General features: G+C 65.1%; 1 protein-coding gene across 2 annotated transcripts in view; it reads right to left on the bottom strand.

Moving 5' to 3' along the window:
- Window positions 1–505: 505 nt before the first annotated feature.
- The window catches only part of FBLN1 (fibulin 1), a 50482-nt gene continuing 38459 nt past the window's right edge, over window positions 506–12528 (bottom strand). For both annotated transcript variants that reach the window (XM_084878127.1, XM_084878125.1), the window contains 3 exons: window positions 10068–10210; window positions 9105–9236; window positions 506–838 (listed from right to left, as the gene is read on the bottom strand). In XM_084878127.1, coding sequence (XP_084734253.1) covers window positions 699–838; window positions 9105–9236; window positions 10068–10210 — 415 coding nt within the window. In that variant the 3' untranslated portion in view covers window positions 506–698. The remainder of the gene's footprint in view (window positions 839–9104; window positions 9237–10067; window positions 10211–12528) is intronic.

Genomic DNA, 12528 nt, shown 5'->3' with positions numbered 1-12528 from the left:
GGGCGCTGTGTCCGCTGCTTCGGGCAGGACCTAGTGAACCTGCCAGGCCAGTGGTCGGCAAACTCATCCGTCCACAGAGCCAAATATCAACAGGACGACGATGGAAATTTCTTTGGAGAGCCAAATCTTTTAAACTTAAACTTCTTCAAACGCCACTTCTTCAAACGTCACTTCTTCAAAATAGACTCGCCCAGGCCGTGGTATTTTGTGGAAGAGCCACACTCAAGGGGCCAAAGAGCCACATGTGGCTCACAAGCCGCTGTTTGCTGACCACTGTGCTAGGCTACAGCAGCGTGTCCTTGGGCTGGGGCGCACAGAATCTGATTGGCACGCGAGTACCGGATGCCATGAGGGCAAACTGGTCTTTCCTCGGCATTCTCAGGAGTTGCCCCCTGAAAAGGGCCCCTCTTTCCTTGGTCCTTAGCAATGCCCAGCCCACAGGGGAGTAAAGGCAGCAAAATGTGACGTATGCGTTAAAAAATAAGGAAGGTTTTCAACCAAACAGTTGAGTAATTGCATTCATTATTTCAACACCAAAATACACCGGTGGCTGTATTCATCTGGCCCGGGTTAATCCGTGCCAGCCCACCTCTACAAACAAATACATAAAACCAAGAAATGTCTGGGTGGTACAAACAGTCGTCGGCAGCAATGACTTGGCCTGGAGGTGCAGACGTGGCTGTGCCCTGGACCGGCCCTCAGAACCAGTACTCAGAGACGAAGATGTGGACGTTGATGATGCTGCGTTGGGACACCACGCCATTGACCACGTATTTCATCTCCAGCTTCAGGACGGCGTGGAACGGGCCCACGACGGGCCGCACCTGGCGCACCACACCTGGGGGAGAGGGGGTGTTTGGGAAGTCAGCAGGGGCTGTAGGAACACGGAGGTCTGGGGAAGGACCTGCCCCCGAGGATTTTGAGAACTTGAAGGGGCTTTGGACCTCATCTCATCCCACTCTGAGCCAGATGGTCCCCTGCACAGCATCTTCCTCCAAGGTCACCCCGGCTCTGCTTCTACCCCCGGGGAGAGGGACAGTGAGCTCAACAGCCTTTCCACCGTGCGCAGCTCCGGCTGTGCGGGATCTGGGTGGTGGGCTTCGGAGTCAGACGGTTCTGGGGCCACACCAGCTCCTGCTCTCCCCCGGCCCAGGTTCCTCCTCTCCCTCACTCCCCAACAGAGGATTTAAGAGCCCAGAAAAGGGGCTGGCATGGGGTACATGCCCAGTAATTACCTGCCCCTCCCTTCTGCCCACTGTGCCCAGTCCGGACCCTGAGGACTCCTGTGGGGACCGAGGTCCTGGGATCCCCTGATGACTACCCCCCCAGTCTGGCATGGGCTCCCCTGTGGCCCCTTATGGGGCAGTCCCAGGCTCCCCTGCGCCTGTGTCCCCTCAGCACCACCTTCTCCCTCCCCCGGTCTCAGTCGCACATGGTGCCCACCAGCCTTGGTGCCTCGGTTACCCCTGACTTCACTCAGCTCAGGGACAGAGATGATGCTACCATGACTCCAGGCTCAGAGGGACGGAGGGAACTTAATGGAAAGAGGGGCAGGCTGGGGGTGCTTATCTCTATATGTTATTATTATATTTAATGTGCCATGTAATGGTCACGTAAAGATATAGTATAATCATAAATACAAAATGTATACAGCTACATAAAATTTATACTTGAATACAAATAATACTTCATTATAAAAATACTTGAGGCCCGGTGCATGGATTCATGCACAGGGGGGTCCCTCAGCCTGGCCTGTGCCCTCTCGCAGTCCGGAAGCCCTCAGGGGATGTCAGAGAGCCGGTTTCGGCCCAATCCCCACAGGCCAGCACACAAACCCAGGACCCCACCAGCACACAAACCAGGCACTGGCCTCTAGTGTGCATATAAGATCTTTGGTTAATCTCTTCCTGCCCTTCCCCTCCCCCTTCCCCTCTGCCATTCATCACTCAGTTCCCTGTTTCCACGCCTGTGCATTGAGTGTCTGCCCCCTGGTGGGCAGTGCACGTCATAGCTCCCAGCTGAATGGTCTAACAGTCCAACAGTTGCTTAGGCTTTCATATATACAGACTAGAGGGAGAAAGGGGAGGAAGAGAAAGGGAAGACGGGCATCAGGCCTGGAGCCCCCCTCAGGCAGGAAGAAGGCCCGGAATGACCGTGGGAGGGAGAGGGCAGTGGGCATGCCGCCTCGTCCGCCGCCTGCTGGGCGCGCACCCCCGCCTGCAGCGCCCAGGACACGGAAAGGCCTGGGCGCCGAGTTCACCACGTTCGCCTTCCAGCCCTCGAGCTGGCATTCCTGCTCCGGCCTCAGACGCGCTGGGACTCCTCGGCTGTCTGTGCCGCTTAGGGTATAATTAAGCGTGTTTTCCCCTTGAAAAATGTGGGCCCCCAGGCACCTCACCTTGTCTGTCTCTGCTTGGAAAATTGCTGCTGATGCGCGGGGGGTCGGGAGCCGCACAGGGCGCCCTGGGCCAGCGGGGGGCGCTGTCGCCTCTGGGGTCCGTGGCTGAGTCCTGGGCCCGGAAGCCACCCCCAGGCTCCTGCCGCGGAGGCTGCGGTGGCCGGCCGGCAGGCGCCGAGGTCAGCCCGGCCCCTGGGACACGGGGCACCGATCGGGCCGGGGCACAGCCCGGGCTCCTCTGTCGCGTCCTCCCTGACCCCGGGTGACCCTGGCCAGTGACCGTCCATCCTGGGGCTCAGCCTCCGCCTGGAAAGGCGGGGTTCTGACCGGGAAAGCGTAAGGGTGTGGACGGGGCGTCCATGTTCTAACAAAGAAGGCGGTGGGGGGTTCCGGAGGCGGCGTGCACCTCCTTCCTGCAGGGGGACCAGCTGAGCTCCTCAGAGGCGGAGGCTGGCGTTAGGACAGGCAGGGCCGGAGGCCACACGCTGGCAGCATAAAAAGGACGGGACCCACCGCCGCCACCGGAAGTCAGGTGCCAGCCACTCCCCCCGGGTGGTGTGCGGCCAGAGGCCAATAGCTCCGTCTCTCCTGGTCACGCTTGAATTTCTGGTCTGGGCACACCATAGGTCATCAGTCCTACCACCGTGTTTCCCCGAAAATAAGACATCCTCCGAAAAAAAGACCTAGCGCATGGAAAGATAAGACATCCCCTGAAAATAAGACCTAGCGCAACTTTGGGAGAAAAAATTAATATAAGACACTGTCTTATTTTCGGGGAAACAGGGGATGTGCCTGACACATAGGAGCCAGGAGACCGGCAGCTGTGGAGGGAATGAGTGAACTCTGTCAGAGCACAGAGCGGAGGTGGAGAGGCTGAAAAGGACGTGTTGGTGAAGAGCGGACCGGAGGCCAACCGGGTGTCACTGAAGCGCCCGTGCCCTCGGCGCACCTGCCTGAGAGAGAGGAGGCCCCGCAGGCCGGGGCAGCACGGGCCACGCGCAGGAAGACAGCGCTTACAGGGCAGAGCCCCCGGGGACGAGGCGGGGGGCTGGGAGGGGGCGCCTCGGGGGGCCCGTGCCCCTGCCGCAGCGAGGAGGGAGGCTCTGAGCGCCCGCGGCCAGGCCACACGGCTGCCCGGGCACCGAGAGCCCGGCCCAGAGCCCGGCTCTCCTCCCCCCTGCGCCTCCTCCCTCCTCTCGGGGTGACGTGGGGGGGGATCTTCCAGAACGCACTGCCCTCGGCGGAGCCACAGCACGGGGCGAGCGTGCAGGAGGATCGCTGGAGCGATCACGTCGGTAACCGGGGGGAAGGGGCCGCGCGGGCAGACGGCAGGCGGGGGGAGGGGGGGTGAGGGGGGCGCATACTTAGAATGCCGCCGTCACCAGCGTGTCCCGGCAGAGCTCACCCCCCCTCCTCGTTATAGATGTGCCCCCCGCATGCCGCTCCGAGGGCAGACCAGACGGGGCGAGGGAGGCAGCCGAGTCCACGTGTCCCCTCGAGCGGAGGCAAGTGTCAGCTTCGCACCGGCCCGCCTCCTCCCACGGGCACCGGGGTGCCTCCTCCCCTCCCCTCCGCCTCCCCACAGGTCAGGCCCGAGGACACAGCTGGTGCGGCGCCTGGGCCTCCGCCCACCACCAGGCCACACGGCCTCACGGAGGAGGCAGCCTGGGCCGCGCACTGGAAGGAGCCGCCGCTGGTGCAGCTGCTTTGTGCACGGTGCTGGGTGGCGGGGCGGGGGGGAGCCCTTTCTCCCCCTCCCGCCCCCTCCATCTCCCTCCATCTCCCCCGCCTGTGCCAACCCCTCCACCCCCTGCTCCTCCCGCCACAGACCCAACCGCATCGCCCACTCATCCCTCCGATGCCCCACACAGGCAACTGGCACTCCATCACCCTTTCCTCCGCACAGGCTCCCGCCTCGAGAGCCGGGAGCACCCTCAGGGCCGCGGGGCGCCCACCTCACCGCAGCCCCACGGAGGCCGCTGAGTTCTGTCCTCAGAGGGTCTAGTCTCCTCTGCTCCGCACCCACCCTGCCTCTCGTCAGCCTCACGGACTCTCACCTCCGCCTCGCACCCTCACCCGCCTCGCCCTCGCCATGCGGCCAGAGTCCCCCTTCTGAACTCAAATCCGATACTGGGTCCGCGGTGGCTCTACCCAAAACTCTCCGCACCGCCCAGCGCCCAGCGCCCAGCCGTGAGGGCACAGCCACGGGGAGGGCACAGCCACGGGAGGGCACAGCCACGGGGAGGGCACAGCCACGGGGAGGGCACCACGGTGGGGAGGTCACAGCCAGGGGGAGGGCACAGCCAGGGGGAGGGCACAGCCACGGGAGGGCCACCACAGCGGCCGGACACCGAGGACCGCGGGGAACGCTGGGCTCGCTGGAACCCGGGCGACGCTGCGGTCAGCAGTGCCTCCCTGCAGCCTGCGGGCTGGGCGGGTGGGTGGGGAGGAGGGGGGGACAGTGAGCACACACGAACCCCCGCGGGCTCCTGCCTCCAGGAACGCAGTCAGTGGGAGAGAAAGTCAGGCTCAGACTCATGGCCATGACCGCACACCCGCCCACTCCGCCCCCGCCCGGCGCCCGCACTCCCGGGCCCCCCTCTTGTCCGCCCTCCAAAGGGGGCGCTGCTGCGTCTGAGGGCGACACAGCGGCATCTGACCAGACTCCCAGCCGCATCGGCGTGGCCACTCCGCTTCCCCCCCGACACCTCCTCCTCGGGCGTCAGGGCTCCCAGCTGGGCCTCCCCCCACCCCCACCCACACCTCCACCCCCACCCCCGCACCCGCACCCGAGACCCCGCACCCGCTCGGCCCCTCTCCGGCCCGCACCCCAGGTGAGCTCACCGCCCGCGGCTCTAAGACCATCCACACGCCGCCTCCCAGGCCCACTCGGTCTCCTCCGCCTCCTGGGGTGGGGGGTCTGACGAGGCTACAAACCTCGTGGCCAGCATGGACTTGGGACCCCCCAAGGCTGCCTCGTCACCGCCTTCCTGTCCCAGCTGGCCACACCCCAGGGTCACCCTGGACCAAACCCAACCCACCAGCAAAACCAGCACTGCCTCCCCGTTACAGCCCCGGCCTGCCCGCTGCTCACCGCCCGCCGGAGCCCCTCCCGCCGGCCACCGCGGCCACCGCAGGGCTCCCTGCTCCTGGCCCAGCACCCAGAGGGGCCTTTACAGCACCCGCCGCTTCCCTCGGCGGGAAAGCAGAGGCTCCCCACAGCCTCAGTCCCTGCCTCTGCCTCGGCTCAGGCTGCCCGGCCTCCTGGCTGCAATCCCAGCACACCAGCTCGCCTCTGCCCCAGGGCCTTGGCACGTGCCTTTTCCTCCATTCCCTCCCCCCATCCCCCACCCCCCCACGGCTCAGACAAATGTCTCTGGCCACCAGACTAAAGCTGCTCCCCCTGAAGCCTGCACACCTTGCCTCCCCCTCCTCTCCGGCCCCCTAAACAGCACTCTCCACCGCAGACCGTGCACACATTAGACCCGTTTCCTGTCTCTCCTGCCCTCGGGAATGAAGCAGGCACCAGGCGGCGTCCGTGCTGTCCGGTCCCAGGGACGGCCTGTCCGCACAGGACACACGCTGCGGCCGGGGGCGTGAGTGTGGAGAGTCCAGAGGGGTCCGTGGGCACAGGATGGGGCTGCGCCTCAGCCGGGGGAGCGCGTGTGGAAGGGCTGGTGGCTGACCTGGGCTTTGAGGGATGGCTAGGAGTTTACCAAGAGGAGGAGGAGGAGGAGGAGGAGGAGGAGGAGGAGCAGGAGGAGGAGGAGGAGGAGGTCATGGCTCGAGTTCAGAGGAGACAGGCCCCGGCTCTGCGTGGATGCTGCTCAGGCCCCTGCGGGGGCAGCTTGGGCCGGGGGTGGGGCCGTCCGGGCAGGCGCTCGGAGACGGGCCTGTGTGCCTCCCTCAGGGGCTCCGGAGCGGGGCTGCTCCCCACCCCGTCCTCTGAGAGTCCAGTTCAGATGGGGGGCTGCCTGGGAGTTATCAGATGTGTGCCTGGGGTGACCCCTGGGAATTCCTGCATCTGTGAGGGGTTCTGGAGGGACAATAGCTGCCATCTCAGGGGGCTGGTGTCCGACACGGCATGGGCCTGCCACCTGCAACCCCACCCCTGCTCCGTGGGCCCCCGGGAAGCAGGAGGGGTTTGTCCTCCCCCCACCCCCTCCGAGACCCCGCTGACCTCTACCTCCCCCACCCCCGGGGGCACGGCCAGCCCCGGGGAAGCCAGCCTCGGCCCCTCCCGGCGGGGGCAGCGCTGTCGCCGGGGAAACGCTGGCTGCCGGCCGGGTGCGGCGGGGCGAGGGGCTGTGCGCGGAGGAGGGGGCCCTAATCCCCGGATCTGCCGTGAAAGCCGGGACACGGGCGTCACTCAGCGCCCGGCAGGGCGGCCGCGTGTTGTTTTAGGTGGAATTTCTGAATCTCTGCCCAGCTCTGTCGGAGGCGGGATGGGGTCAGCGCGCGGGTTAACCCCTTACGAGGTCACGGCCCTAGAGAGCGGATCTGGGCCCGGCGCCCTGGACGCCTGGCGGGGACCTGACGCCGGGGTCTGGGCAAGCACGCCCGTGGCCAGGCCAGAGGCCTGGCCTGGGGGGCGCGGAGGGGCAGCTCGGCGGACACCCTCCCTCACAGCCCGGCCCGGCCGCACACAGAATGTACCTGGTCCGCACGGCCCAGCCTCCTCAGCGAGCACAGGGCCCTGCCGCTCGTGTCCCCCCCTCCGCCTCGGTCCTCCACCTGGGGGTGGCCTGGGCCGGCTCCCTGAGCCCGACCCGCCGGGACCCTGCACCCAGCCTGGGGGCGGAGAGCCGGGCCCAGGCAGGACCAGTGCCCCGGGGGGGTCCCCTCCCCAGCACCAGCCCAGAATTCCCGGGCCAGGGCACTCGGCCTGCACCCTGAGGGACACCTCTCTGCCCTCTGCCTCGGGCCGTACCCACATTCCCTTCCCAGGAAGCGGGGTGGCCCAGTCCCATGTCCCACTCGCCCCCGAATCGCCCTGGGAAAACCGGGGAGCCCTTTGACCTCTCTGGGCCTCGGTCTCCCCTCTACAACACAGGAGGTAGCAGCGGTGGTCCCCAGGAGGCTGGGCCACCCCAGGGAGGATTCAGAAGCCGGCGTACCACAGGGACACCCCCACCCGCACCCCAGGGGAGCCCGGAGCCTCGTCTCTGCTCTCGCCTGCCTGGGAGCCGTGAGCTCCGCCCCCTGCTGGACCGCAGAGCCTCAGGGGCAGGGCCAGTGGGGTTCACCCATCTCTGCATCCACAATGCCCAGCCCAGGGCCTAGGGCCGGGGCTCACGGAGGTTCTGTTCGGACTCCTAAGGTTCCGGTGCTGGGACTGCCCCAGGGCGGCCTGGCCTCAGCCCACCTGGGCTCCTGGGTGTGCCTCAGGGTGCCCCCCCCAGCACACACGCCGGGCGGGCGGCACAAACCTGACCCCGTTTCCTCCTGCCTGTCCTCACCCCCACGTGCCTAAAGCCCCCAGATCTCCCCCTTAACCATGGGGGACACTGAGGCCCGGCAGCGGCTCCGGGCAGCAGCTGCTGGCGGCTAACAGGGCCCTGCACCGCCCCCGGCCGAGGCTAATGGGACGTTAATTGTAATTAACTAATTACACCTGCTGCCAGCCGGCGGGGAGGAGCTGGGTGGGGAGCCCCCGTGACTCAGGCGTGTTTACAGCGCGGGGCCGGTGAGGAGCTTGTAAAGCTGCTGCAAACGGCCCTTGGGCAACGGGCATAACTGCCATTCCCAGAGCCGGCCGAGCTGGGGCTGGGCTGGGGCCCGGCCGCCGCGTCTGCGGTCCCACAGCGCCACCTGGCGGCCACGGCCCGAAGCGCTGCCGGCCGCCGCGGGGCCGCTGGTTCTGTCCCGCCCAGAGGGTCCCGGGCCTGGAGACCACCAAGCCCTGGCCCTCCCCGATCCACTGGGGAAACTGAGGCGCAGGGGAGGGCAGGGCCGAGCCTTTGTTTGCTCAGCTGCTTTGAAAATGTTCAGAGCCTCTTCCAAGCTAAGGGGACCAGACGTCCCAAAAAGCCGCCGGACACGGGACAAATTGTTAAAAACCGGGACTGTCCCGCCCAAAGCGGGGCATCTGGTCACCTTATTCTAAGCCCAAATGGCAGCTACGACCGTTAAATTCTGTAAAACGTGACAGTCCGGGAGGTACCGAGAGCGGGGTTCCCAGACTCACACGGGGGCCCCCTCCTGCCGCTGCTGCCGCCTCCCTGCCGTCCCTCCCCAGCCGTCCCCCTCCTGCCTCCTTCCTGCGCCCACGGCCCTGACTCTGGGGGCTCCGGCACCCCCACCAGAGGACTGTGCATATGGGGCTCCATGCCGCACACTCCGACGGACACACAGACATCGGCCAGGCTGGCCAGGTCCAGGCGAGACCACAGCGCAGGCCTGACCCCCCTGCACAGCACCCCGAGATAAACCACATCGCTCACAGGGAGGGGGGCTGTGTCCAGCCTGGGACAAGCCCTTCCCCCTGACCTGTCTGACGTGCATGGTGTGTGAGACGCCCCAGGGAGGCGGGCCCTGCCACCTGGGCGCCCAGTGGGTGCTGATCGGCTGGGGTCAGGGTGCCGGCCGGGCCCTGAGGGGCAGGCGGAAGGGACTTAGGAAGGGCCTCAGCGGGTCCAGAAGCTTCTGCGCCGTTAGCACACAGGCTGGGGGTGGGGGTGGGGGACACGGCGTCTCGGCCACTCACCCACCACCATGCCGTCCACGTGGCGCTTGATGATGTCGAAGGAGTCCCGCAGGTTCCCCTCCGTGATCTCGAAGACGAAGTCGGCGTGGTTGTCGGGGAGCGCGGGCATGACGGCGTGGAGGAAGATGATCTCTGTGGGGGAGCACAGTGTGGGGAGCACGGTGAGAGGAGCACACGTGGGGGAGCACGGTAAGGGGAGCACGGTGAGGGGGAGCACAGGTGGGGAGCACAGTGTGGAGGGAACACAGAGGCTTGGGCCACGCTTGCTGAGTGACAGCCCTCGGAGGCCGAGGACGGAGACCGCAGAGGCAGGGGTGGCTGAGACCACACCAGCGCGGGCACGTGGGTCACCCCCCCAAAGCCAGGGTACAGAGCAGGCCGCACTCCGTCTGCTGGGCATAGTGACCGGGTGGGCAGGCCAGGAGCTCCCTGCGGGCAGGTGGGCACGGGACCACTGGCTCCCTGGACCCGTCCAGCTGCTCCAGCCCCTCTGCCCCCATCCAGGGCGGGTCCCTGGCAGGCTCCCCTGCCCTGCAGCTCAGGCCTTGCCAAGCCTCCGGCTCCAGCCAGGACACCAGGCCGGTTCCTCAGGCGCCCACACTCCCCGCTCACCACAGACCGTTCCAGGCTCCGCTCTGCTCAGTGCCCTCCTCTCCACTGTCACCTGATTCCCTCCTAGTGACCACTCCGGCCCCAGAGGGAACGTCACCTCCTCCTGGAGGCCCTCCCAGATTCCCCGGCGCTTGGCACCGAATCAGCCCTTCACCGCTATTTGCTGAGTGACTGACCGATGAGAGCCGGGGAGGGTAGGGGTGGGCCGCCTGGGGCTGTGCCGTCTGGGGACACACAGGAGACGTGGGGGCGGGGGAGGGGGCCACATATCCAACCCCAAACCCACAGGGAGCTTCCCTAGACCATGGCCCCGGGACCCCCGAGCAGCTCCAGGCAGTGGGTGCCGCTTACCCTCCGGGCGGGCGAACTCGCGGAAGGTGGGCAGCGAGACGACGGTGTGGGAGACTGTGTGCACTGGGTCCTGCAGGCAGCTCAGGTCGCGCGGGCGGCAGGACTTGAAGCAGCGGACGGTGTCCGTCCTCTCCCGGCGGAGCCTGAGGGCGGCACAGGAGGGACGGGGGTTGGACCAGCCCGCGGAGGATGGACCAGCCCGCGGAGGATGGACCAGCCCTCGGAGGATGGACCGCCCTCTCGGAGGATGGACCAGCCCTCGGAGGATGGACCGCCCTCTCGGAGACGGGGCCAGGGGGCGGCCGGGGCCCAGTGGGGCCGCGGGCCCACAGACGCTGCATCAGGGCCTCCACAGCCCGGCTGCTCCATGAGGACGCTTCAGGGCCCCTCCTACGGCCCAGACAGGCCCCAAAAGGCAGAGCCACGCCCCGTGTCTCTGGATAGCCAGGCTTTGCTCTTTTTTTAATTATTATTATTAAATATATTTTATTGATTTTTTACAGAGAGGAAGGGAGAGGGATAGTTAGAAACATCGATGAGAGAGAAACATCAATCAGCTGCCTCCTGCACACCCCCCACTGGGGATGTGCCCGCAACCAAGGTACATGACCTTGACCGGGAATCGAACCCGGGACCCTTCAGTCCGCAGACCGACGCTCTATCCACTGAGCCACACCAGCCAGGGCCAGGCTTTGCTCCTATGAACCAAGCTCATTCCTATAACAGAGTACACACACCTTCATTCACTCCCACAGCAAGTCTGTTCGGAGGGCCTGCAGGTGCCAGGGAGTCCTGCCTCCACGGCGCCCTCAGCAGGCGGGCCCCGGGGCCACACACCCGGGAGCGGGTATAAACCAGCTCGGTGCTCACGGAGGGCAGGAGGGAGGAGAGGCGCGGAGTGTTCCAGGCCAATGCTCCAGGCCTCGTGCTGGGCGTGTTTTTAAAACCTTTTCAGTGTAAAATAAAACACCAGCGTGATGACACACAACGGGAAGCTGTAGTGAATGAGTTTCGTAAGGCAAACGCTCAGTCCCCACTCAGGCCACCGACAGGTGCCTCGCCGGCCGCCCGAGGCCTCCCTGCACCCCGGGCCCCCTCCTGCGCCCCCAGCAAGCCCCGCCCTGACCCCTGGCGCCGCCTACCGGGCTTCACCATCGTTTCTATCACATGAGTGTGCACCTTGAGACACCTTCGTCTGGACTTGTCCGGTAAAATTTATGTCTTTTTTTTCCCCCTTTTTTATTGATTTGTTAGAGAGAAACATCAACATGAGAGCAAAACACTGATCAGCTGCCTCCTGCACGCCCCCTACTGGGGACCAAGTCTGCAACCCGGGCGTGTGCCCTGACCGGGAATCCAACTAGCAGCCTTCAGGTGCACAAGATCATGCCCAACCCACCGAGCCAGGGCAAAAGGTGTCTGTCTTTTAAGTCCTTTTTAATCTCCAGGCTTCCTCTCCATCCCCGTTTCCCAGGATTTATCTGCTAAGACAGTGGTCGGCAAACTCCTTAGTCTGCAGAGCCAAATATCAACAGCACAACGATGGACATTTCTTTGGAGAGCCACATTGTTTAAACTTAAACTTCTTCTAACGCCACTTCTTCAACACAGACTCGCCCAGGCCGTGGTGTTTTGTGGAAGAGCCACACTCAAGGGGCCAAAGAGCCGAACGTGGCTCGGGAGCAGCAGTCTGCCGCCCACGGTGGTAAGGACCAGAAGTGTCTGAGCAGCAGAGCCTCTGACGTCAGGCCTTGCCTACCGCGGCCTCCGGGCCCCGCACTGCCGGCCCGCTGGCCGCTGGCCCCGGCCCAGGCCTCTGGCGGATGGTGGTGGGTGGCGTGTCTCTCATCGGGGCGCGTGTCGCCTGCCGCCTTCCTGTCCGTGACATCAGCCGCTGTGCGTGCTCGGGGCCGAGACCACGGACGCACCGGGGGTTGAAGCGCTGACGTGCTGAACCCGGTGTTTCTCCTGCGGGAGTGGCTGGGGAATCCCGCCATGAGACGCTTCCCCTCCGATGCGATCCGGCTTCCGGGGAGTGTGGTCCGCGGGGCCAGACCGGTCCTGTGCCCGATTCTGCCCCGCGGGGACCAGTCCTCAGGGTGAGGCCAGCGGCCGCCACCCAGGTGTTACAATGGGCGACGTGGACATCAGCGTGAAATCAAGGACTTGAGCTCTCCGATGCCTTTCAGCCCACCGCAGTGATTACCGTTTGTTGGGGCCCAGGGGCTCCGGGCAGAGGAGAATGTGAGGCTCTGCTGTGACCAGGTGCCCAGCTCAGCTTGTGCCCGTGTCGCCCCAGCGATTTCTCCAAGAAGTCTTGGGTTTGGCTTTTAATTCTGTTTCTGTTTTTTTGGTGGAAATGGTATTTCAACCTCAGAAGCCGGATACTCAATGCCACCGAGCAGGCCAGTTTTTAGGCCTCTGCAGTGGACATTTTTAAAAAAAAGATTTTTTAAAATTG

The sequence above is a fragment of the Pipistrellus hanaki genome (genome assembly GCF_964339955.1).
Source record: "Pipistrellus hanaki genome assembly, chromosome: 3".
NCBI lineage: Eukaryota > Metazoa > Chordata > Mammalia > Chiroptera > Vespertilionidae > Pipistrellus > Pipistrellus hanaki.
Note: the sequence above shows the minus strand (reverse complement) of the source record. Positions and strands in the feature narration are given on the sequence as shown.